The sequence below is a fragment of the Mustela putorius genome, unplaced genomic scaffold (assembly GCF_011764305.1).
Source record: "Mustela putorius furo isolate JIRA1106 unplaced genomic scaffold, ASM1176430v1.1 tig00003869_pilon_pilon_pilon, whole genome shotgun sequence".
In the NCBI taxonomy this organism is placed as follows: Eukaryota; Metazoa; Chordata; class Mammalia; order Carnivora; family Mustelidae; genus Mustela; species Mustela putorius.
Window position 1 is genome coordinate 26,910,537 of NW_025422021.1, and position 27,936 is coordinate 26,938,472.

At 34.1% G+C, this 27,936-nt stretch overlaps 1 protein-coding gene across 2 annotated transcripts in view; it reads right to left on the reverse strand.

Annotated features, from left to right (window-relative positions):
- Positions 1-184: 184 nt before the first annotated feature.
- ARL6IP6 (ADP ribosylation factor like GTPase 6 interacting protein 6) overlaps positions 185-27,936 on the reverse strand; it is a 33,966-nt gene continuing 6,214 nt past the window's right edge. For both annotated transcript variants that reach the window (XM_004743870.3, XM_045066917.1), the window contains exons 3-4: positions 21,880-22,012; positions 185-1,249 (exon numbers count right to left, since the gene is read on the reverse strand). In XM_004743870.3, coding sequence (XP_004743927.1) covers positions 1,156-1,249; positions 21,880-22,012 — 227 coding nt within the window. In that variant the 3' untranslated portion in view covers positions 185-1,155. The remainder of the gene's footprint in view (positions 1,250-21,879; positions 22,013-27,936) is intronic.

Genomic DNA, 27,936 nt, shown 5'->3' on the forward strand with positions numbered 1-27,936 from the left:
AGGAACAACTAATGTTAACTACTATAAAAACAAAAAGAAAAGCAATTGTAGGACATTTAAATATGAAAATCATGAAACATATATAAAAAGATTATACATATATACATTATCAAAATACCTTTTATATTTTGTCAACTAAATCTTTGCGATTAAAAACAAAGTAGTTCAAGCATTTCCAAATATAAAGATTTTAGATTTATATTTATTAAAAACAAAATAATATCAGTTCTGTTGGAATAATCATATACACACCAAGAAAAATATTTGCAACTGTGGAAACAGAAATAGTGAACAACTTCAACTTTCTCAATATCTTAGTGGTTTAATTAATTTACTTTTTATCAGATTTTTTTTTTTGCTAAAACAGGTTTACTTAATTTTAAACTCAGATCAATGTGTTTGTTTTTTGTGGGTTTTTTTTTTTTTTTGTTTTTTTGTTTTTTAAAAACAACAAAAAAAAATACTTACTTAAAATGGTAGGTATTAGGCTTCCCTCAGCTAAAAAATAACATATACATTTGTTTAGATGTAGCAATTTTAAAAACATACAAATTCAATATGTAGTAAGAAAATATATTAAAAAAACACATAAGGAATTATACCCCATTAAAAAATATAAATGCACCTTCTGTTGATTATCACTATTGAAAACTATTCTGATTTCAAAGTAGCTTCTATAAAATGTCAAAGTAGTAGGCATTGTTTGCTTTTCTAATATCATGAATAAATAAGTATTTCTATCTCATTTAAACAGTCCACTAGTATTTCTTAGCAAAAATGTAGTATTATACATAGCATTATCCCATATTCAAGTTTTCATGTTTGAATTCCACTAAAATGTTTTCTATAATTTATAAGGACAATGCACACAAAAGTAAAAAGACGAGGTAAACACCTTACATTTTTAAGTAATTACTTGAAAATTAATACTCAGATATTCTCAATGCCTAAGTTCTAGAATGGTGCTTACAAAGGTCCTCCATTTAAAAAACAAAACAAAACGGTCCTCCATAATGGTGATGATATGACATATCTGAACCACAGACAGCAGGTTTCTTGGTCTTCTAAGTAGACAAATGATGAAATGATGTTCTTCCCTGTTATTATAAAGCAACCATGACTAAGTTTTACCAAAAATATTGCTTCGGTGTAGATTTACATGAGGCACCATGCTACAGTAAGAGCAGCAACAACGCCATTCAAAATTGCCATGCTATAGCCCATGTGGAAAGAATGTCCAGTCAGTTTCCTAGGGGTAAAAAAAAATGAAAAAAAAAAAATGTAATTTGGTATAACAGAAACACCATCAGTTTTTATTGAAAATGCTTATAATGTAAAAAATGTTTCCCTAATATTTTACACATTAATACACATGTTAAAAAAGAATACTGGACATTTGCAGGATTAGTAAGATTCTCTTAAGTTCTCTGTCAAAATCTATCCTGGTTATCAAATATAATTTTTCAGTTTCATTAGACCAAAATATTCAGTTTAATCCCTTATACTTTTTTACTATGCTTCATAGTCACTAAGTGTATCATAACCTAATTCTATGATATAAATTTTATTATACTACAAGCTATATTATACTACAATATTCTTTCATTAATTAGCACTGTTTCCCTGTTCTCTTGTTCTCACTTAGAACTAAAAATATGTATTATTTCAGGTATTTGTCCTGTCTATACCATTTTTAGATCACATGAAGAAACTACTCTTTCTGTAAGCACTAAAAACAGCACTTGTCCATATATAAGTCATAAATCAGATTATGTCTTTTATAGATATTTCAGTTCTCAATAGGTTACTTAATTAAAGTGGCTTTCAATGAGTTCCTAGGTATTAGCAAAGACACATCTCTTGTTTTATGATTACTATGAGTGCCAACTAGCTTATGTCCACAGATTTCCCCTGACATTTGATTCCTCTTACAGCAATTTTACTTATTTTACTACATTTTAAGTTTTCTCCCACTAACTATTGCAATAATACTCTTCGTTTATCCTCATAAAGATGAGATGTGCTAAAAAAAAATAGAAGCTAACATCTACATGGTGCCAGAGGAATAACAGAATCTTTTCCTTGCTGGAACTGGAACAATCCAAATTGAGGATATACAGGGAGTTGCACTGCAGGAATAAGAGTCCAAAGTCATCAGTAGTAAGAGCTGAGGGTCACCATGCTTATGCCCTCTCATCTCTACTAAGGACAGCTCACAGACAGGGAGGTATTTGGATTTCAGTTAACCTTTGAAGGACTGTATCCCTACAAGATCTGTGCCAAGGAATGAAGATACACTCCTGGAAGAATACCATCTCTGCATTCACCTGAGACTATAGAAGGCCCTGAGAGCCTGATAGCCACTATTATTATTATTCATATTCTCCACTCAACCTCAGTCACGTAGGGGTTAATTTAAGATGTCTCATGTGTTACCATTAAGGGTTAATCTACTTCACCATGTTACCTACTATATGGTAAAATAAAATAGATACACTAGAAGACTTATCTCTTAAAAAAACTCCCTCAAATATATATTGATTAGTGAACAGAAAGCTAATTATAAAATTGAACTATCAGCCTGTCATTCGTTACTTAAAAACCACTAATGACCCAAGAACATTTAAATTCATACTAACAAAATGAAGTTAATCATGGAACAGAATTTCAGGAGTTAATTGTTCTCTTTTACTAGTTTTTCACCCTGGACTCCCATAAAAATAGAAAAGCCTCTGAAGTTATAGTTTACTAAACTATAATATAGGTATGCATAACTGAATTTTATGGAGATGCACATGCTCAAATGTTAAGTGACCCTTACATAACAGGCAAAGCAAGGAATTTTAATGGCAATGAAGAAATGCTCTAGACAAGTGATTTTTAGGCTTTCTACCATCTCAAATGTACCATATTTCCACTAGGAACACTGTATCATTTGTCACACATGTACTATTAGGCAAGGGACTTGAAATCTTTGAGGCATCACTTGCTTTAAAACTCCTTTTCAAAATACTCATCATTATTTTCCCCTCTAGGGAAGAAAGACAACCCCTGCTGGCAGGTTTTTTCTCCTATGACTTATTTGTGATCTTTGAAGTACTGAAAAGAACTGAAGGTATCCTAGTTCCCCTTTGTTAACACCCTTCACTTATCTCTTATAAAGGGCATGTTTTGAATTAAAAAACTAGGACCAAGTATAGTATCTTACTCAATCTCTATATATGCATGCTACTTTCTAAATTAAAAGTATACACAGTAAATCACAAATGCCTAACATGCATATAGATCAATGAATTTTTTCATGGTACACCCTCATGTACCAACCATCCAGATCAAAACCAAAACATTTCCAGTACCATAGAAAGCTCCTTTGTTCCTCGTCCCCATCCACCTTCCCTCCCCCAAATTCTGAGATAACCACTATAACCATTTGTTATCATGATGCTTGGTTTCACCTGCCCCCATCTACATGCCCTCATATAATACATTTTCTTCTGTGTCTAGATTCTTTCACTCAATACTATGTCTCTAAGAATCACCCATGTTGTTATATGTAACATTAGCATGTTCTTTTGTATTAAATAATAAAATTCATCTATTCTACTACTGAGCATTTGGGTTGTTTCTAATATGAGGTTCCTATGCATAGAGATACTAGGAATATGATGCTACATATCTTTGTTGGGTAGGAGACACCTGTACTCATTTCTCTTGGGTAAATCCTAGGAGGGGAATTGCTGGGTTATAAGACAGAAGTAAATTTGGCTTTAGTAGAAATGTCAAACATCATCCCAAAGTAGTTGACTACTGTACACTTCTATTGGTAATCTACTGGTAGTGACGGTTGTTTCACTCTGTCACCAACATTTAGTATTATCAGTCTTTTCAATTTTAGTGACTCTGCATTTTATGCTGTTGTGGTTTAAATATTTTTTTTTCTGATGACGAACATACTTATTGCACATTTACAAATTCCCTTTTTTGAAACTCCTGTTTATCTTTTGCTCATTTTTCTACTGGTTTACAGAGCTCATTACATATTCTATATACAAATTCTTTGTCAATAGTATGTGTCACAAAAATCTTCTTCAGTTTATGACTTGCCTTTTCACTCTCTATGAACAAGTTATTAAATATAGTCCAATTTACTTCTTTTTAATGTTTAGTACTTTTCTGTAGCCTTTTCGATGAATCTTTCACTACTCCAAGGTTATAAAGATATACTATTTTTTAGAAAAACTTTATTGTTATTCCTTTGACTTTTTGGTCTATAATTCATCAAAAATTTTTGTATATTGCATAAGGTAGTGGCCAATGCCCATGTTATTCCTTATGGATATCCAATTGTTTCAGCACAAATTATTGAAAAGACCATCTTTCCTCTACATAAAATTGTTGTGGTGCCTTGTCCTAAGTCATATAACCATGTATGTCTGATCCGTTTTTAAACTTCCTATTCTATTCTTTTTGTTTATTCTTCATAAAAAGGGATATTTATTTATCCCTGATAAAATCAACAACTTTCCTATACAGTAGCATTAGCCAATTAAAAATATCCTATGCTACATAACTGAAATTAACATTAACACTGTATGTTAACTAAATGAAACTGAAATAAAAACAGAAAAACCCAAAAAGAAATTTTATGCTAAAAGTAAAAGATCCTTAGAATGAAAACTATAAAATCTTAGAAACACAAATAACAATGTACAAGACTCACATGAAGATAATCATAGAACTTTACTGAAGAAGATCTAAATAAATAAAAAGACATCCCGTGTTCTTCAGAATTAAAAACAATATTGTAAAAATGGCAATACTCCCTAAATTGATCTATAAGTTCAGTACAATTCCTCAATTTTCCTTTCCAGCTGCCTCTTTCTGAAGATATGGACAAGTTGATTCCAAAATTCATATGGAAATAAGAGACACTAAATGTCAAAATAATACTGAAAAAGAATAAAGCTGGAGAACTCATACTTCCCAATTTCAAAACTTAACATAAAGTAATCAAATGGTATAGTACTGGCATAAGGATAAACATATAGACAAATGGAACAGTCCAAAATATAACTCATAGAGTCCATTAAGTCAATTAAGTTTCAAAAAAGGTACCTAAGACAACTTAGTAGGTAAAGTCTTTTCAACAAATTGGTGCTGGGACAACTGGATGTAAAAGAGTAAGTTTGATCCTCTAACTCATATACAAAAATTAACCCAAAATGGATCAGACCTACATGAAATAACTAACACTACAAAACTCTTAAAAGGAAGAATAGCTTGAAATTTTCACAACCTTGAATTAAGCAATGATTTCTTGGATAAGCAAGTAAAGAAAAAATAAATTGGATTTCATCATACGAAAAACTTTTGTGCTTCAAAGGACAGCATCAAGTAAGTTAAAAGACAAACCAGAGAATGGAAGAAAATATTTGCAAATCATATATATAACTGTGACCTACCATCTGAGATATAAATTCTTATGACTCAAAAAAAAAAAAAAAAGACAAAAACCTCAATTTTAAAAGTGGCATAGAATTTGAACAGACAGTTCTGCAAAGAAGATATACATTGGCCAACAAGCACATGAAAGGATGCTAGACATTAGTCACTCTAAAAATGCAAATCAAAGCTGCTGAGATAACACTTCACACCCACTAAGATGGTTACAACACAAGAAAGAAAAGAATGGGTTATTGGTGAAGATACGGAGAAATCAGAAATCTCACACACTGCTGGTACAATATAGAATGGTTCAGCTCCTGTAAGAGAGTTTGACAGTTCCTCAAAAAGTAAAGAGAGTTACCATATGATCCATCACTTCCATTCCAGGTACATACTCAACAGCTAAAAACATGTTTTTACACAAAAACTTGTACCTGGAAATAAATGGGAAATACCGTTCAATAAAAATTGTATTGGAAAAAATATGGTGACAAAGATAGCATTATAACAGAACAACTTCCATATCCTAAAAGATTAAGTTATAAAAAAGATACCATTTGGTTTTGGTTTTAAAGAATTTCTTTCCAATAATAAATAATCCTGCAATGAAATTCTTATTTGGTTCCTGTTAGTATTTAAGCACTTAAACTCTGTAGTTAGACAAAGATGTATTTGAGTGCCAGCTTTGCCACTTACCAGGTGTATGAAGATAGAAACTGTCTGACCTGAGACTCAATTCCCCAAAATGGAAATAAAAATAGAAATAAAACAGAATTAAAAAATAAAAGTAAAAATAAAAATCTTGCCTTACACAGCTGAGAATCAGGTGTCTGGCACATAGTAAATAATCAACAAATATTAGCCACTATATATAGAAAAGAAAGCTGGCCACAGATGAGATTTTTAAAAATTCTTCTGACATTCTCTTTCACTCTCCCTTTAAGCAAAATACCTACAACTAGACCTATCTCAAAACCAAAACAAAAAAACAAAAAATAAGATTATACAAACAGACCCAGGAGGTAGATAGAAGAAAATAACTGAAGATTTATGAGTTTGTGTATGTATATGTGCATTTCTGCTTGGTATTACCCTCTTGTTACAAATTCACAATCATTGACCTTTGTAATTTTCTAAAGAACCTAAGACTTCTAATATTTATATCCAGATTTTATAGTCCAGAAACATACTTTCTAGCAATATATTTATATTGATATTTAATAGTAACATAAAGTAAGTAAGTTATAAAAGAATTAGATTTTAGTTACATTTTATAGGAATGGAATATATATATATAAAACTTAAGATTTAAAGGACTTAAATGATTCTGGATATTAAAAGGAACCATAAATTAAGGTACTGAATTAAGACACTGCCAAAAGTTTCAAATAAATTGCCTTTGTTTATTTAAGACAGAGACGAACAGGTTCAAGCAGGTCTCCTCTCGTTTCATGGTGTTTCTTGTTTTCACTGTAGCACTCACTGGTTGACTCTGAAAGGACTCTCTATACTACATACCAGACTACACTCTATTGAAATCTTCATTCTTATGTCATCTTAATTCCAATATTTCATCTCCCTCTTCTATGTTCCTGCTTTTAAGACATGCTTTTATGACAGAATTCTCTCCAATTTGAAATAGTCATTTCACTGCTAACCAATTTTGCTCTAAGCAGAAAGCTCTCTGTACTTACCAGAATAAGAAGTTATATTAAGGGCCTACAATAAGAACCAACTGGCTATTTGTTTCTGTGTCTGACTGGCTCAGTTGGAGACAGGATGAGCTAGTTGGTACTAATTTATTCCCCCTTCAGACATCTGAGTTGTCTTTTGTTTTTCATTCTATCCCAGGCCAAGAAATCCCCAATTCCCAAAGAATTTTAAGCTGCGTGAGCTTTGGTTAAAATAACTATCAGTTTTTCATCTGGAATCAGAAGTTCTTAACCAAATCCAAAATCTGAAAGAAAATACTAAATACCACTATATTTCAATCACCTACAAAGTATTTCCTTTTATGTTTCTTTCAGAAACACAAAATAATCCAACTTCTTTAGTATTCATTTCTCTAAAAATTACTTATTAGAAATTGTGGAGAGAATGAAGTTGTGTGTATTCCAACTAACTATTTAGGACATAAGGGTTAGAATTTTAAAAAGGAAGCTTCCCTCCCTTAGGAAATGCTGTCTGTCATTAAGGAAAAAAACAACATATTCACCCCTTACTTTATACTCTGAAGTTCTTTATTTTACATATTCACCCCTTACTTTATACTCTGAAGTTCTTTATTTTACAATTTTCTCAGTTCTCTATTCTTTTTTTTTTTTTTCAGTTCTCTATTCTTTTACTTCACCAAAATTTACATAATGAGTTATATAAATCAGGCATTATATATGGGAGATAGAGAAATGAGCAAGAATAAGTACTGTCCTCAATACTGCCCTCTAAGACAAGAGTCTAATGACACAATGTGCTGAGTGTTAAAAGTTTTGTAGACAGCATTACTGCAACATAAGGGAGCCATCTGGCTTGAAGAAGGGGAGATTTTAAAGAAGAGTTAATGCCTGATCTAAAACTGAGTATGAAGAAATTAGAATTCTAAAGAAATGACAACATGTGTAGAAGCAAAAGACAATGGAGAGTGCAGGAAGTGGCTAATGATTTAGTATGGTTAAAAGAATCTGGAAAGCAAACTCTTTCAACTGAATTTAATCATGTCTCTAGTACTTACAAAATGACATTAACCCACCTGAAAATCTAATTCTTCATCTTTAAAATGAGAATAACAATTCCTCTCTTTAGTGTTTTCATGAACACTAAACTAAGATAACATTAACAATGTTTGTTTCAGTGCCTAGCATTTACTGAGGACACACACAATAAATGCCAGCCTTTATTTTGTCTCCTTGACTGGCTGGAGTTACTAAGAGAGAGGGAAGAACTGAAGGCAATCCTGGGTTTCTCACCTGAGTTACTGGCTGGATAAAATATCACTCACCATAATAGGGAAGCCAAGAGAAGAAACAGAATGGTGGGTAGTGAGAAATAATGAAGTCAATTTTAGATAAACTAAACTGAACTATGCCTACAGGACACTGGAGTAAAAATTCCCAGCAAGCAAAAGTAAATACAAATAAAAACCAAAAGGCAAGTTCCTCAGGAAAAGAGCCTCAAGGCAGCCCGGATAGACTTGGAAGTCTGCAGCCAACTAGGAAAAGCTGAAAAAAGTGATTCCATAAGATAAGTAGTGATCAGGAAGGCTGAAAGAAAACAAAGGAGTGGTGTCACAGAAATTAAGAAAGAAAAGAATTCTGCAGGAGGAATCGTAAGCCATCTGAAATAATGGATTAAAAAATGAAAGGGGCACCTGAGTGGATTGGTCAGTTGGGGGTCTGATTCTTGTTTCCAACTCAGGTCATGATCTCAGGATTGTGAGACAGAGCCCTGTATTGGGCTCTGCATTAGGCCCTGGGCTGGGCATAGAGTCTGGTTGGGATTCTCTCTCCCCCTCTTCCTTTGCACCCCCACCCCACCCAATGTGTGTGTGTGTGCACGCAGGTGTACTGGCGCACACACACACTTTCTCAAAAAAAAAAGAAACAAAGAAAGAGAACATTTAAATTTTATAATTAGGAGGCCTGCAGTCAAATCAAGGAGAAAACAATTTAGTATAGGGTTAACTCCAAGACACCTCTGCTAGCAAATTTAGTCAGTGTGGAGATAGGGCCTACCCCTTCTCTAGTCTTTGAAGATGCTTAGACAGGCAAAGTGGGCATAAGGATTTTTTTTTTTCTCTACCAGAGGAGAAACTTGAATGTTTTAGAAATATTCCAACAAGACTAGATAAAGGAGAAACCTGAAGATATATGAAAAAAGGTAAAGGATCTAGAGCAAAGGAAGTAAAATTACATTTGGGCAGGTGTGAGGACACTTTATACTCTGAGAGAAGAGAAATAGGCAGAATAATATCTATGTTTGTAAAGTAAGCTTATAATCAGGAGAAGGGGAAGAAGCTGGAAGTTCACTCACAATGACCTTTCTGTGACTGTAAGTGGAACCCACAGAAAAGAGTGTGATGGGATGAGGATCTGGAATAGCCACAGGGGTTTAAAAAAAAAAAAAAAAGGAGATGGATCGATGGATGGTTGGATGGATAGTGCTACCTGAGATTCTAGTTCGGACTATAAGGGTTGTGAACTCTGATTACTCAGATCTTAGTTTGGATGATTCAACTCGGCCTTATTATTCTCTTTACATGAGCACCACTGGCCTTGGCTTGTTTTAGAATGAATTTGAGCCCTTCTGCTATTTTAACATTTCATTAGCTTTGCTCCAGGCTCTCTCTAGTAGGCTGAACTTTTTTGACCTCTACAATTCTGCAACTGTATAGGACAGGTACATCAAACTTTTTTCTTTACACAAGGCTTGGTAAAAGGAAGCCAATTTTTCTCATAGTTCATAACAACTGAACACGCAAAATTTGTATTTACTTTGGCTTTCCTATTGCAAAATTTCAATTAAAATTATTTTCCTTGCCACTAAATTATGTTTCCTATTCCATTTCTTAAGCCTGGAAAACCATTTCCCAAACTTGGCAAGCAAGTCACTTTGGATTCACAATCTAAAAGGGGAAGTGAGTAAAATAAATACAATGGGGGGGAGGCGCCTGGGTGGCTCAGTGGGCTAAAGCCTCAGCCTTCAGCTCAGGTCATGATCTCAGGGTCCTGATATCAAGGCCCGCATCAGGCTCTCTGTTCAGCAGGGAGCCTGCTCTCCCCACCCTCGCTCGTCTCTGCCTACTTGTGATCTGTCTGTCAAATAAAAAAATAAATATAATCTTTAATAAATAAATAAGCAAATAAATAAATAAATGAAATGGGCTTTAAAGCAGCTGTCTTACTTATTTTGTTATAATTTTAAACATCCTCAAGTTGTAAGCTTTCCTGCTTATTCAAATAGGCAGACTTTGGTTGAACTTTCATTACTACTTTGGATCATTTATTCATTAAAACTCAGATATTCAGTAAAAAGTATTAAGTCTATCAGTAAGGTATGAAGTAGTTATCTGTTTTCGAAAATTGAAATGTGATTTTTAGAAATGTGTGCCATACCCTTATGGCTTATAAAACTAGTCAATTAAAACTATATGAACAGACAAAGAAACCCCACCATATATATATTATATATACTGTAAAATATATATTTGGGGTCTCTCTCTCTCTCTCTCTATATATATATATATATTGCCCCCAAATTAAAAATCTTTTGTAAGCACTATCTAATTTCAGAGTAGTCTCCTGAAGCAGGGATTGGCAAACTAGAACACACTTGTCCTGCACCTATTTCTTCTTACTGGAACATGGCCTCACTCATTCCTTTAGGTATTGTCTATGGGTGCTTTGGTGCTAAAAATCAACTTGTTTCAACTTTAAGGGTATGTGAGAGACCATATGATCCACAAAGCTAAAAATACACACCACTTGACCCCTTACAGAAAAAGTTTGCTGACTTCTGTCCTAAAGCCCTCCTATTCAAAGAGTAGTCCATAGACCAGCAATATATAAGCAACGCCTCTGAATTTCTTGCAAACTCAGAATCTCAGACCCTACCCTAGACATAATGAATCAAAATCTTTATTTTCAACTAGATCTTCTAGTGATTCTAAAAGCCTCAAAGTAAATACTGATGCTCATTATTTGGAAATCTGTAAATTAGCAAGGAGATTTCTAACTAGATCATCACTTCAGAAATCTATCTCAATTACTTTCTACATGAAAACTTCAAATTTACACTGTAGCAACATGTTCTAAATAGATTTCATGACTTCTTTAAAATTTTATATGACAGGGAATTAAAGTAAGAAATCAAGTTAAGAGATTACCTGAGGAGGAAAATTTCTCCTATTTCTTTTTTCCATTTATATATTTACATTGCTAGGAGAGCGGCTACACACTGGGTATATAAGTATATTTATGTATGTACATTCAAATTAACCTTTTAGGATAAAATACGGCAAAATATTTTTAGAATGAGACCAAAGAATAAGATTAAAACTATCTTATTAGTTAGCTTACTAGATTTTAAAGTACACTCATATTTGAGTGGAGTGATATATTTCAAATGCATATGCACACACAAACCATACACACATATTCACTTATGTACATAGTCACAAGGTTTTACTAATCAAGAAGATTACAAATACAGAAATAATTATGACCTAGTCTGTTAAGACTAGTTATATTGCCGGGTTATTTAAAATGAGACTTTACAACCCTTTCACCTTCAAAAGTATGTAACTGTGCTGTTTCATAATGAGCTTGTACTGTTTTCTAATGATCTTATATTAATTCTATAATCACAAATTATTTAAAAAAATCAGTAAGGAGAAATTTTAAATCATGGTCATTGTTCTAACAAATAAACTTCTAAATTACTGAAAAATAGAAAATGCTATTAAAATATAAAGTCATTAGAAACATGTCTGTGTATTGACCTTAGGGTTTCATGATAAATCTGAGGTAAAGATTATCTGGATAAATATTTACTTAAAAGATGTAAAAGGTGAAGGAAAAAGTATAAAGATAAACACTGTAATGTATCATTATTAAAAATACATAAGAGCTGGGGTGCCTGGGTGGCTCAGTCAGCTGAGCATCTAAATTTTGGTTTTGGCTCAGATCATGATTTCGGGGTCCTGGGATGGAAGCCCTCACTGGGCTCAAGGACTTACATTATAAATAAGTATCATTAAAAGAAAGTACGTACCATCTTAACGGAGCAAGTTGATTTATCAATCTACACATTAGTAAATTATAATAGAATTTAAAATTTTCAACTTTAGTAGGAGTTCCTCATTTTTTAAAAAGACTTTATTCTCCTTAGCATTTATTGTTTGCTAGCTGTACTACCAACTTCTCTGGTTCTACTTTCTCCTGTATAACATATGGATGGTTTGCTGAGGTCTTTAATCCCTTTTGGATCTCAATCCTGCAATAATTATGCCTCCCTATATACACCAGTCTTTTATCTAGAATTTTGCCAACTAGAAATTTTAATTGAGTCACAATCCTATGCTTTGCCAGTGTGATACTATCTAATGTAATGACCTCTGGGCACTGAAAAATCCTAAAGATGAGCAAAGTTCTTGAAATGGAATGATGCATGTATAATTTTAAGTATCTCTTATTGTACAATTCCTTGAAAATCAGTCAAAGGGAAATAAAGGCGTATCTGGTTGGATCAAAGTATGTACATATTAACCCACAGTTTATCTATATATAGCAATCCACTACGTCGCAAATTGAATAACATCAGAAATTTTAACTTTATTCACTAGTGCATTGAAGTAGAAAAATGCCCCCAAACACCCATCTGTGCTGAGTACTATCATGATTAAACAAAGTCCATATTCCATAGGAAGTTAGGGCAAATAGCACAAAAGATAAAAAGAATAATTGGATTCCCAAGTCTTTAGATTTCACAAGTCAGTTTAAAAAATATTATTTTGAAAAAAGGAAGTAACTGACTCTGTGCTTTGTTGCCAAACTTTTACTTTGCCAAGAACAATGTTTGAAAATCATGACTATCTATGGGTGCCTGGTGGCTCAGTCAGTTAAGTGCCTGCCTTGGCTCAGGTGATGATACTGGAGTCCTGTAATGGAGCACTGAGATGAGCTCCAGCTCAGCTTCTCCCTCCCCCTCTGCACCCCCCAATCATGAACTCTCTCTCCCTCTAATAAATAATTCTTGGAGAAAAAAAAACCCACATTACTATTTAATATCAGCATTATTTCATTAAAGAAAGACGGTCTATATCAAAAGAATACAAAGAATAAAATCTCAAAAGAAGTAACAATTACCCAATAAAAGATACTTGGCAGCAAGAGTAGGCCACGGTTAGCTGTCTAGCTTAAAAAAAATCTCAATTAAGAAAAGAAATACTCTGGGACGAAGACTGCTTTATCAGCTGGTACATCTATTGCTTTAATTAGTAAACTTACACTTATTACCTATGAGGATGGATATCATTGTTTTTATCCCATTTTAGAAGTTAAAAAATTAAGGCTTAGAGACAGGGACTTGCTCAAAAGTTCTGCTAGTATAAGGTGCAGCCTGGATTTGGAACCCACTCCTTTCTTTCGTTCTTTCTTTTTCTTTTCTTTTTTTTTAAGATTTTATTTATTTATTTTGAGAGAGAGAGAGACCAGGAAGTGGGGTTGGGGCGGGGGTAAGAGTGGCAGGCAGAGGGAGAAGCAGACTGCTGCTGAGCAGGGAACTTGACATGGGTCTCCATGAGATCATGACCTGAGCCAAAGGCAGACACTTAACTGACTGAGCCACCCACGCACCCCGGAAGCCATGTCTTATAAGCCCTTTCATATACCAGGCTGCCTCCTGTGATTTACAAAGATTGCTGACACATGAAAAGTTCTAAGAACAAAACCGCAAGTACTATCCCTCAAGTATTTCTTATCAAGACTATTCTATGCATATGCACACCTGTGCCTTTTCAGTAACACATACATAAAACATTGTAAATTAGCATAGGCAAAAGCCATAGCAAACAGGTACAAAGCAAATACTCACTTGCTACACTACTTTATGAAAACAAGGAAACCAAGTTAATTAGTATGATTTCTACAGGATTTTCTTACATCTATTTAAGTCTCCTTCAGAACAGTAATGGAATATATAAGACATGCATATATTTTAACCCTTCACTTCAAGAACCCACAGTGCAATATCATCAATATATTCATTAATAGTGACCACGTTGCCTAATGAAACTTCATGATACACAAATATCAAGGCCAAGTTCTTAATCCATCTCCTTCATCAGTAGTTTTTCCCTCCTACTGCAATTAGCCATCTGACATCTGTTTCATTAGTCCAAGGCAATAAAGAATCTGATTCAACAAAGAGGCAGCTCTCCAAATCTCTATGAAAAAGTTGTAGAGTCAATTTATTGTGCTCAATGTTCAATCTACCGAGCTTCGAAAAGGACTTCTAATTTAATACTAAGTCATCCTTCACCTCTAAAACTCATATTACTGCCAAAGAAACCATGACCCCATTTTTCTTTTTTTTTTTTTCTTAAAGATTTTATTTATTGATTTGAAAGAGAGAGTGAGCCAGAGACAGGACAAGCCTGGGGAAAAGCAGAGAGAGAGGGAGAAGCAGAGTCCCGGTTGAGCAGGGAGACCGACAGGAAGCTTGATCCCAGGACCCTGGAATGATGACCTAAGCCGAAGGCAGGTGCTTAACTGACTAAGCCACCCCGACACCCCCATGACCCCATTTCTATTTTGATTTTACTACTGTATTTGTCTGTATCGTCTTAACCCCTAAGAATTCAAGCCCCTAAAGTCAAGAAGGACAAGTTAAACTCTTTAATAACAGAAAAATAAACCTAATGTTGAATTAAAAAAAAAAAAAGATATTCCAATACAGCAATGCCAATCCTAAAACTGGAATTTTTTACGATTAAATATTTTACTCATTGTATGCTTCCCTTCTATAATAACATATACTCATATATAAATGTAACAAAAACATAAATATTTCAGCAACTGCTTACATCCAGGACACTTTACACATAAAATAACAGAGGCACGTGGGTGGTTCAGTCCACTAAGCATTTGACTCTTGATCACAGGATTTTGAGTTTAAGCCCTGCACTAGGCTCCATGCTGGGCATGGAACCTACTAAAACAAACAAACAAACAAGCAAACAAAACACATGCTAGAGTATCAGATCATATGTGTTAAATTTTAGTCTGTAAAATGATTACCAAAAACTGTTTACCAAAAAGCAATTCACACAAAAACCAATTGTTCCCTTTTCTTACTCATTTCTATTTCACTTTGCAGATTCCAAATAAGCAATATACTTAAAAAAAAAAAAAAAGCTTTACAAAAATAAATTAAATTTAAATTAAATTAAAAGCATGTGTTTTTTGCAACTGAGTATCTTCATATTTACCAAATATCACTTGTGACTGAAAAAAGATATAGAAAGGCATACAACTGAGAATGTTCCTGACAAAAAGACCAACAGTTTCAGGAAGACAGTGGATAGCTCCCAGTTTGTTAATTAATCATGAAATACTTGGGGCGCCTGGGTGGCTCAGTGGGTTAAGCTGCTGCCTTCGGCTCAGGTCATGATCTCAGGGTCCTGGGATCGAGTCCCGCATCGGGCTCTCTGCTCAGCAGGGAGCCTGCTTCCCTCTCTTTCTCTCTGCCTGCCTCTCCATCTAACTTGTGCTTTCTCTCTGTCAAATAAATAAATAAAATCTTTGAAAAAAAAAATCATGAAATACTGTAGACTGCCAGTCAAATTCCACAGATAATATTTAAAGCAAGTTTAGTGAAAAAACACTCTTCTTCGTTAGCACATTTCTAGAAATCATAGCATAATACCAATAATTATAAAGATTCCCCATTTTTTGACCATGAACTGTGCCTCAAAAAAGGTCATGATTACAACCAGTAATTTATTCTATCCTCAAAGACTCATTTTCACTTGTAATACTCATGATGATAAACTTCTTAGAACAAAAGACGAGAGGATTTATGAAGAACTAAGATGTTTTCCAAAATCTACAACACTGTGAATGCATGACATGCTATCTGTACAGTGTTTCTCGAGAAGGAGAAAAATTACTTAAGATCAGTTTCTCAGCAAGAAATTCAATAATCCAGACTTTGGATTCAGGTAGCCAATTAACTAGATATCTTACTTTTTTATATTACCTTCGACCAGCATAAGGTTAAAATTTGAAATTGCCAGTAATACTCGATTTCTATAATACAGCCCATCCTTAATAATTTTAACACAAACACTTTTTTTTTCTCCTTGAAAATAAGTCTTTGTCGATATTTCTAGCACAAAATAATAACTCTATCCCTAAAAAATTAACTTCTTGGCTTGAAGGTTATAGTCATACACTGTTAAATTTTAATTTTGATCTAAATGCACATTTTTTCATTCCAACAATAAGACTTTTGTTAACCAACACTATTGACTGCAATGAAGGAACACCCTTAACTTAAGAATATTGGTTGGCCCTTGACCCCTGACTGACTCTACATAAAATCACCGCAAAGCAGACAAATTTAATGACCACTTTCACTGTTCTTCATATCACCATTATTAAATATTTTGATTCTTAATTAAAAAAACAAGTTTTCAACACTTATTGTTTGCTAAACCCATCACTTACATTATCATTTTCCACTAAATTTATTTCTAGACTGCAAAGTAACATTTCTACCCTAGGTGGGACCTATTATAATTAATTGAATGATTTTTATTTTTAGTATGCGGAGTAACTATAAACCTGCAGCTACATTATTGCTCCACTAGATGGGGCACAGGTAATGTGAAATTCACTGTTAGGAAAAATGCAGCTTCAAGGCACCCTTAGCCATACCTAGCTTCCTACCCAATCAGGAAGATTTAAATAACGAGATATCTTTGGATGGGTAGGTCACATTCCTATAATGCAGATAAACACAATATGAAATACTGATTAGCCACACAGTTACATTTGCCTGCTCAGAAATCCCTAAGAAAACTGAATGAATGAATGGGGAAAACTAATGTGAAGTGAACTGGAGATGCTGATTAAGCAGCCTGGAAGAGAAAAATAATGAATTACAAAGTAGTGAGAAGAAAGGAAAGCCTATATAGACACTTTAATCTGAAGTTACTGCCTCTGTCTCATTATTTAACATGGTAACATATTTTAAGAAATTTTAAGAAAATGATTTAAAAGTATATTTGACTCAAATACACAAAGAAAATGCTTCCTAATAGAGAAGTCTGTGTGTGTAACAATACAGTATACCTTTTAACCCAGTTTGCTAAGTCAGTGTAATAATTTTTCTTAATATGCCTTTTGAAGTCCATTAAATACCTGTCTGAAAACATACCTTGCAAAGTTCTTTGTTATTTCCTAAAGTGAAAATGTCTAAATTTTGTTATGGACTATGCTTGTACCCCCTTCCACACTTTCTCTTATTTATGTGTTAAAACCTTACCCCCCCCCAATGTGATAGTATTAGGAGGTAGGGTCTTTGGGGGTAATTAGGATGAGATGAGATCATGAGAGTGAAACCTGCTCTCAGTCTTGTGAGGATACAATGTGGAGGCCATCTGCAACCCAGAAGATAGTTCTCATCAGAACCCAACTAAGTTGCCACCCTGATCTTAGACTTTCAGTCTCCACAACCATGAGAGGAACAAACTTCTGTTGTTTATAAGCCACCAGTGTATGGTACTTTGTTGTAGTGGCCTCAGCTAATAAAATACCTAACAAACATAAAAGAATAAATATGAAAAAATACTTTAATGAATATAAGAAAAAGATTTTATTTCTAACCTCAACTCTATCATTGAATTATTCATTCAAATTGCTGATTTCATTAGACCTTTCACATAATATTCACTAAATATCAATACATGTTGTTTTTTTCTTCCCTTCAGGACTTTATATTTTTAGGGATAAACAACTGAGAGGCCCATGTATACTGTGGCTCTCATTTTTTTTCTCCACTTTTACCAATTAGCTTATTGGGGGGGGGGAGCCCAAATGTTTAAAATCTGCAAAGGAGAGCAAAAGACTGCTTCTTAAAAAAAACAGTTAGACACGATTATTTTACTCTCATCATGTCTGATACTCATGGTACTAGAAATTTAAAAAATAAGGAAAAAAGTCCCTTCATTTTATGATTCTTAACTATCCTGCTTTTCTTTAATCCCTGCTTAATAAATTATCTTTGAATCTAGCTATCATTTATATTAAATTTCCCTTTAAAAATAAACTGACATATGATGATGTCTTTAAAGTATATTTAAAACACTGAAAATTCAAAAGAAATACTGAAAAAAATTCAAAAGAAATAATGTTAAATAATATAAACATATATTATACACATATTATAAAACATAATGTTAAATAAAAAATGGTTTATTAAACAGTATATCTACTATGATTCTAAGTTTAATTTTTAAAATATGAAAAGAATGGAAAGATATACATTAAAATGTTGGCAGCCACTTTCTGTTTATAAGTTTTCCCATTATTTTTTTTGTTTTTTTCTTTGAATTTTCAACAAAGAATTTGTACTACTTTCATTTAATCAGGAAAAATATTTATATTAACATCATTGTTTAAGTTATAAAATAGCCTGTTACAAAGATATTTTTATAAATGCATATTACAAATTATTTGAAATGTATCAATATGATTTCTAAGAAAATGAAGTCTGATAATTTCAACTTTCTCAAAAGGTACAGAAGTCCTTTCCTTGTACAAGCTCTCACTCTACTGGTGACATAGAGAATATACTTATTCTGACATTTCGGAGTACAGTTATTGCATTATTTTCTACAAGCACTAGAGGGCAGGATTTTCACTATAAAACTTAGTTTCATCAATTAACTATATTATATCTACTTTTGTCGTCTGGTTTCTGTTAATATGCCATCATCTATCACTATATTTGCTATATGTCTTTTTTGGACTGTGTCTGTATCAACATATGGTAATTTTAAATGACAGTTTCACTCATGGCCTTGGGTATTTAATAGTTGATTTATAATATATAAAATGAAATTACCCAATTTACAAATTGAAAGAAATTCAAATATATACATGTGAACATAATGTACATATTTTAAAACTGTGGCTCTAGGGCTGTATTAAGAAATATGCAATCTGAGTTGCTAATCCGACACTACCTCATATTAAAATTTAATGAGTAAGAGCAGCTGGCTGGCTTAGTCAGTGGAGCATGAGACTCTTGATCTCAGGGTTGTGAGTTCTACACCCCTATATCTGGTGTATAGATTACTTAAAAAAGTAAAATCTTAAAAAAAAAAAATTGAATGACTAATAACACACTGAAAACAGAGGTCTATCAATACTGGTTGTAGTTTAATATAAAATGCAAAGATAGGGCACCTGGATGGCTCAGTCGTTTAAGCATCTACTTTTGGCTCGGTTCATGATCTTGGGGGGCTTGGGAATGGAACACCACACTGGTCTCCCTGCTCAGTCGGGAGTCTGCTTCTCCCTCTCTCTTTGCCCTCTCCCGCTTGTACTAGCCCTTTCTCTTAAACTCTCTCTCAAACAAATAAAACCTTTTTAAAAATGCAAAGACAATCTTTTAAAAGGATTTACTCATTTATTTTGAGAGACAGAGCATGTGTGTACACGCACAAGTGAGCAGGAGGAAGGGCAGATGGAGAGGGAAAGATTCTGCAGCAGACTGCCTGCTCAGCACATAGCCCCACACTGGGCTCTGGGGCTGGACCCTATGATCCTGAGATCATGACCTGAACCAAAAATCAAGAGTCAGATGCTCAACCAACTGAGACCCCTCAGGTACCTTGAAATGCAAAGATGATTTTTAAGAAATTAGTTAAATATCCACAGAATTCCAGTTTCTAAATAGAATACTGAAATGCTTTTCTCTAACTCCAAAAGCTTCTAATATCTTTAAGACTTATGAATTCTGGTGGGGGTAGAAGAGAATCTACAAGGGAAAATGATATTCCAGGAAGAGAAAATAGCAAGAGTAAAGTCATGGCATCTCAGAAGTACAGTTTATTCAAAGGATGCCAGGGTAATATGATTATGTGGATACAGAACAGGGTGCACTGGAGAAAGAGCTAAAGATAAAGCTGGAAAAGTTGGGTAGAATCACTTGGGGAAGGACTGTTCTGCTGGACTTGGAAGGTGACATCAGTTTGAAGGCAGTGAGAAAACCACTGAAGGCTTTTAAACAAGGAAGAGTGTGACTAAGATCTGCTTTTACAGAGCTAACAGTATACAGGATGATTTTGAAAAGTGAAAGTCTGGAGTAGGGGAGATGACGGATTGAAGGTCACTGGCCAAGGCCTTAAAAAGGGCAAAAACACTGAGGGGAAAAAGACAAAGTATTCCAATAACAATCCAAAAGGCAAAGGATATCCATTTGGCAAAGGATAAATGCAGTGAAAAAGGGTTTCAAGCCTTGATAAGTGAATGGAGACTGATGTCTTAAAGACAGGCTGGAGTCTTAATAATTTTAAGTGCAGGGTGTGTTCTGATATCCAGGCTGCAAGATCTATTAAATAGCTAGGAATCAGGAGAGAAGTGAGCTATAAAGAAATAAAAGGAAAAAGTATGTAAGATTATGATTTTTGGTCACCTATGAAAGGAGCCTAATTATATTATCAACATTAGATGCACATTCCTTGTTACCAAGTAATTAATGTCATCGAGCAGCAGGAATATAAATTTGAATTGAACAGAATATTGCATAGCAAAATAAACTTGGCAACTGAATGGTACTCATGTCAACTATGGGATGGTATTGAGCTGTTGGGTATAACTTAATCAATTTAGATTATTAATTACTCATCAATGACTTCTAACACATATACACAATTTATTGCCAAGGGTATGATTTATGTTGCATATATAGTATAGAGATTTGTTAAGATGTTTAAAATACACGCACATATTACAACTGAAGTGAATCCAGAAGTGTTAAAGATCTATCTATAAGATAGAAAAATATAAGTTTACTAATAATAAGAGCTGGTAATATAATGACTATTAATAAGTATTGTTAGAAGTAAACTTCCTATTTATAGAGTCCCTCAAATAGATTTTATTTGATCTCTATAAGCTGTCCATGAAGTAAGCTGAAGCTGGTAGTAATAACAGCAACAATAACAACAATACTCTGGTAATATACATATCTTAAACTAAAATTTATTTCCTACTCTTCACCTTTTCCCTAACCCCTCAGTTTATAGAACTCTCTTATTTGGAAATTTACAGTATTTAAAACCTGAGCTTTCCTAACCTAAATAAACTAGATTAGAACACTGCCTACTCAATTTTCTGAAAGTCTTTGAAATACAGAAAATACAGACCAAAGAAATTTATTGTTGTTCCACAATGAAATGCATCTAATTTGATCTAGAGATATAAACTGGGTGTCATAAATGCTTGCTAATTATTAAACAAAACTGAAATCTAAGGAAAAGTCTAATCCAACTATTAAACTGATATTAATCTGACCATTTATACAAGCATTTAGTAAAACTTTCACATTGCTGATATAAATTTAGCCTTCATAAACTGTTTAAATGAAATTCCATCCCAAAAGGATAAATAGTAATCAAAGTTCCTTATTTTTCTAAATCATTTCTTGAATTTCATTTTTTAAACAACCATTGCATTCTCTAGGTAAGGAGTTTAAAATATTCTCCAGTTATCTAAAGGCTGAGCCGAACTGAAAACCTTAAGTCATTTATATTTTACAGAGGCAGGGACCTCAATATGTTATCTTACATAAAGCAGCCTCTGGCTCCTATCTGTTTTAGCATTTCAACAGAATTGGAATGGGTTAAAAAGAAGAAACAGGAATACTTACTTGAACTTGGCTGGTGAAAGAGGAGTAGGAGGAAACATTCCTGGTTCAAAAGAATCAAAATAAGTCACGGTCCAAGAAAAGCTACAGCAGGAGAATCCAGCAGATAGAGATATTATAAGTAGAGTCCAGAATCCTTAATGGGAAGAGAGGAGAAAAACTTATTAACACCAAAGCAATTTAAAGTAAACCAGAATCTTCATGTTCAAAAGATTATGTGTATTTTTGAACTTCTGAACTGCTTGTAGGTAACACGTAAGAGATTTGAGCTTAGTACAAGCAAACTCATGCAAAAGCATAAAATACTAAATTAGAAGTCATATCATTTAGGGGCACCTGGATGGCACAGTGGGTGAAGGCATCTGCCTTCAGCTCAGGTCATGATCCCAGGATCCTGAGATTGAGCCCCGCCATTGGGTCCCCCGGTCAGCAGGCAGGGAGTCTGCCTCTCTTCTCCCTCTCCCTTCTCCCCCAGCTCATGCTCTCACTCTTTTCAAATAAATAAAATCTTTTAATAAAGAAAAAAAATAAGTCATATAGGAAAAATGGTTAAAATACTTCACTGTTAAAATGTTTTGACATTTTTCACTTACTTTGTGAATCATAGCTTGCTATCTTTTATTACCTAGTATTACGTGATTCCTTTCTTTCCATATCATGCACTTTTGACATAAGAATTAATTTTATGGTATCTACTCTTTATAGCTTTCCTATAAACATTATAAACCTCATCAGATTCTTCAATTTTCCTTAGTATATGAACAAAGGTTAACTCCCAATTTAAAATGGGTTGGGACCCTAGGTTCTAGTTTCAAAATGGAAGACTGCAAGATTTTCTCAAAGAACTCTAAAGTCAAAAGGATGGTATTATATTGGACGCATGGAAGGGGTAAAAGACAGAGAAATGGAATAAGGGAAATGAACAAAGTGAGAATAGAGGGAATAAATTAGACAGTTTTTATTTTTAAGATTTAGTTATTTGAGAGAGAGAGAGAGAGAGAGAGAGAGAGACAGTGAGAGAGGGAACACAAGCAGGGGAGTGGGAGAGGGAGAAGCAGCCTTCCCACAAAGCAGGGAGCCCCATGCAAGGCTCATGACCTGAGCTGAAGGCAAACACTTTATAACTGAGCCAACCAGTTGCCCCAATTTGACAGTTTTTAGATACATATTCAAACTGCCTCTTTAAGAGAGTTTACTATGCCAAGACCACTGATGACTGTGTCAGAGGCCTCAGTAGTACCAGGAGGGAGGAAAGGTTGAAAAGACTACAGTTGAGAATGACATGAATTACCAAATTTCCTGGCTGCACAAAATGTGCAACCAAGATGTCTTTTAGCAAGTAGTTAAGAAATATATGCATCAGTCTGTTTATAAACCATACAAAGCCCAGTAACAGACTGATAAAACAGCTAAGAGACAAACTCACGGCAATGAAGTATTAAGAAATACTGTGGCAAATCTATTTTTTGAACGATTAACCCTAATTTTTTCTCACTAGTTCCCTTTCCTTTACTCCCTTTCTCAGAGATAACAAACTGTGCACTCATGGCCCCAGAAGGATGTGAGAAAGAGAAACAGCCACAATGTCTCTTCGGTTTTTATGTTACAAAATGATTAAGCAACCTAGGATAGATAATAAGCAAGAGGGTAGATCAACACAAAATATCTTGAATACACAGCAAAGATAATGAGTTGATTGGGATACAAATAAAATGTTTGTGTAGAACAGGGAGAGAGAAAGAGAGGGCTTAATGCACAGGTGAGAAAGATTTCTCCTTGTTTGAAGAAAGTGATATGTCTGCTCTTGTGTATATGCATGGAGAAGGCGGGTAGTACTGCTGGGTCTTCCTGGCAGAGCCATGGAGAGGCCACACAACAGTCCAGAGGGATTATAATATCTTGGCAGATGGGCCCAGAGCCAAGTCTACAGATGTCCCTCCCCAAAGTGGGGCACAGAAAGAGCAGATGGTGATGTGGCTTAAAAATGCAATATCTGAAAGGCCATCCTTACCAGAAAGCAAGATGTTTCAGCAGTAACTCATTTGAGCAAATGTTTTGGCATAGTGTCACACTTCAGAACCTTAACCCAATCAGGGACTAGGTAGATAGAATCTCAGCAGAGACTGAGGTACAACCTTCCTGCCAACACAGTGAGATACAGGACCAAAATAAAAATTATAAGTGCACTTAATGTACAGCTACAACTTAATGATGGTTATTCTGCCAAATAGCTATTACTTGTTATTATTTAGATGAATACTGCTAAAGGCGAGAAAATAATTGACAAGTTTACACTGTTTAATATTATATAATACAAGTCTGCAGAACAAAGATAGCAATTATGAAAAATCAACTATCCGTGGACTGTTGGGGAATGATGTAAACTTCTAAACATCTAAAAAAAAAGTGAGAAAGACACAAAATAACAGATTAAAAATTTACAAAGTATGAGGCTTTCTAAAGTCCATCAGGCTTTTTCATTCAGGTTCTTTAACAGAACACCTGTCAAAATTCATACAAGAATATCCTTGAGTTTTCAAAACTGAGCACTATTCCCCAATCTAACTGTTTGCCTCATTTCGGGTTTTCCTATTTTATATTCACTTTGAACTAATCAACAGTTACACCACTGATAAAAGCAGATTCACAATGAAAGGTCTACAAAAGTACACAGTAATATCATAGTCTAAAAGTGCTTATGCTTCAGAAAGTGACTCAACTTGTTTGTGAACAAGCAGAAAAGCCATACAAGTTGGCAACTAGCAACAACTGAAGCAGATTCACAATGAAAGGTCTACAAAAGTACACAGTAATATCATAGTCTAAAAGTGCTTATGTTTCAGAAAGTGACTCACCTTGTTTGTGAACAAGCAGAAAAGCCATACAAGTTGGCAACTAGCAACAACTGAATCTTAACAAGTACCCTCCTCCAGAATCCTGAAGTCAAAAACTTGACAACTAATGCTACGTAACTCCATTTTATCAAGAGTTAACATAATTTGTAAACAGTACAAAAGCATATAAAAGTTAAAGTCTTCCTACCTCAATTAGCCAATTCTACTCCTAAAAGCAATCAGAATTCTCACCAGAAAAACTGTCCTGTGCTTTGCTACTCTCACATACTGATGAGACCTTTTATATCAGTACACATAGCCATAATTCTATTGCATAATTTATGATTCCACCATTTTTTTAAAAGATTTTTTTATTCATTTGAGAGAGGGAGAGTGACTATGGAAAAAGAATTGAGATATAGAAAAGATCACTAAAATCCCAGGATGTATCTTAGATTTATAAAAGGATCCAACAGACCAATATTTCAAGATTAAATAAGCTTCATTCCATCAAAAACATAACTAGTCTCTGGAAGATGCCCCAAGAAAGAATAAAAAGTCACGAAATACCCGTTTTACAAACAGTATTGTTCAAGAGAATTAAAAAATGGGTCCAACAGACCTTGACTTATATTGAGCATTCAAACATGTAGCCAATTAAGTGACTTCACTTTGAGTAGGTAAGGATAGGTTTTGAGATCTTTTAATTTCGAAAAAAGAAAATCTGCAGGATTTTGTTATTGATTATGTCAGGTTTGTGAACTACTAGACCAGTGATTCTCGTGAACTAGAAGCATAAGCATCACCTAGAAATTTATTAAAAATGAAGAATTTGTGGGTTCCATACCACACCTACTGAGTCAGAAACTCTAGAACAGGCGAAGTCTAGTAAGATAAGCTTTAAGTCTTCAGCTAATTCTAATGCCAGTTCAAGTTTTACTTGATTGGCCTAAGAAACATCTCCCCAGATCCCAATTTCTTGGGGATTAGAGTTCCCAATGTGAGCTTCTCATTACACTTCTATGTAGTAAGGAGCCCTGCAATGATTTTTAAGACAAATAATTGGGCTGCCAATAATTCTTGCTAATGACCCATATTATTTCTTCCTTACTGTTGTGCCTAAGCTATCTAGTGACATAAAAATTTTAATATACATTGTTGTGAATTTTGGTTCAGAAGATAATTTATGTGAATGAATGCAGGAAGGTTGGCAATACTAGGTGAAATAACACATGTAAAAAATTAATAAAGTTTGGCATACCACAAAGGTTAAAAATATTATTAATTGCTGAATGTTACTTATATTTTTCTAAGCTTAAATTTGTGCTTTTCTTTAAACAAAGATTTTCTTTTTAAAAAATTAATTAATATTTTTATTAACATGTAATACATTATTTGCCCCAGGGGTACAGGTCTGTGAATCACCAGGCCTACACATTTCACAGCACTCACCACAGCACATACCCTCCCCAATGTCCATGGCCCAGCCACCCTATCCCTAAACCTCCCACCCCCAGCAACCCTGTTTGTTTACTGAGATTAAGAGTCTCTTATGGTTTGTCTCTCTCCAGATCCCATCTTGTTTCATTTTTCTCTCCCTACTCCCCACAACTTCCTGCCTTGCCTCTCAAATTTCTCATATCAGAGATCATATAATAATAAAAAAGTTTTTTTTATTGAGAGTCATTGTCATTAATTGTAGAAAATAGAAAATAAAAAGATCTAAAACTCAGGTAAGTTATCTAAAATTTTGGTTTCATTTTTCCAGTACTTTTGGGCTTTTGTTTTTCTCTTTTTTGCCTTAGTCGTCATTCTTCAACTAATAAGCAATACACACAATTTTACACACACAGCCACAGGAGAACATATTTGTGAAATTTTCAATTATTACTTGAGTTACCCCACCCAGCTGCAGAGAGCACTATATCATATCCTTAATACATACTGGCCTCAAATTACAACGCTCAATACATTCACTGAAAACAGTTTAAGTTCAGTTTCCATTATTTTTCACTGTAAGGAAGAAACTGAATGGTTGTTTTCAACCTGTGCCTTTCTAAGAGAACGGGTCACTTTCCAACGCATCCTTTCTCTTGGAAATTTTTACCAAGATTCTAATGTTCTATCTTATGAAATCATGAGGGTAGAGTCTCACTTATCTCTTGGCAGAGTAAATAACTGATAAACTCGTCAAATGAATTGTTTTCATCTTTGATTGAACTTAGTATTGTATCAATCATCTCTGTAAATGTTCACAAGCCTATAAACACCTCAATCATAAAGGATAACTAGATAGGTAGCTTAAAAACAAGAATATACCTGGGTGGCTCAGTTGGCTAAGCAACTGCCTTCGGCTCAGGTCATGATCTCAAGAGTCCCCGGAACAAGTCTCGCATTGGGCTCCCAGCTCCATGCGGAGTCCACTTCTCCCTCTGACCTTCTAAGCTCTCATGCTCTCTCTCACACTCTCTCTCTTAATAAATAAAATCTTAAAAAACAAACAAACAAGAATAGCCCCTGACAATGCAAAATGCTACATATCTGGTCTTAGCCACAAGAGAGACTTAATGTTAACTATTAACTAGTAGATGTCAAGAGTGACAAGTACCAAAAATCTTTTCAGACTGAAGGAACTCCATGAAGTCAATTACAATTTCTGTATGGAATACTTAGGACATGTATATTAAAAGTACTAGTCCTACATTTAATTTAATGACAGTAGTCTTAGATTAAGCATTTTCTGGTAATAGCCTATCTTTGTTTTTCTTATGTGCTTATTTCAGGCTTGCCTCAAATAAAAGGTCATTTTATCATACACTGTAGTAAGATATGAAAAAAATGTAAAAATTGGAAATAGAACTAAGTATGTGAAAAGTTATAAAACTTGGAAAATGTGATGGATACAAAAGTTAATGTAAAAAAATGAAATAATTCCTATTTCTGTTTGCTCTTTTTAAAAAAAAATTTTATTTATTTATTTGACAAAGATCACAAGTAGGCAGAGAGGCGACGGAGGGTGGTGGGGGGGGGAGCAGGCTCCCTGCTGAGCAGAGAGCCCAACCCCAGCTGCGGGCAGAGGCTTTAAGCCACCCAGGTGCACCTAATTTCTACGTTTTATATTAGTGCAATCAATCTGGCCTGAGAAGAACCTTTAGCAGGAAGGACTAAAATGTGATTTAACTAAGTAAACTTAAGTTTTATTTCTCTCCTTGAAAAACAGGCTTAC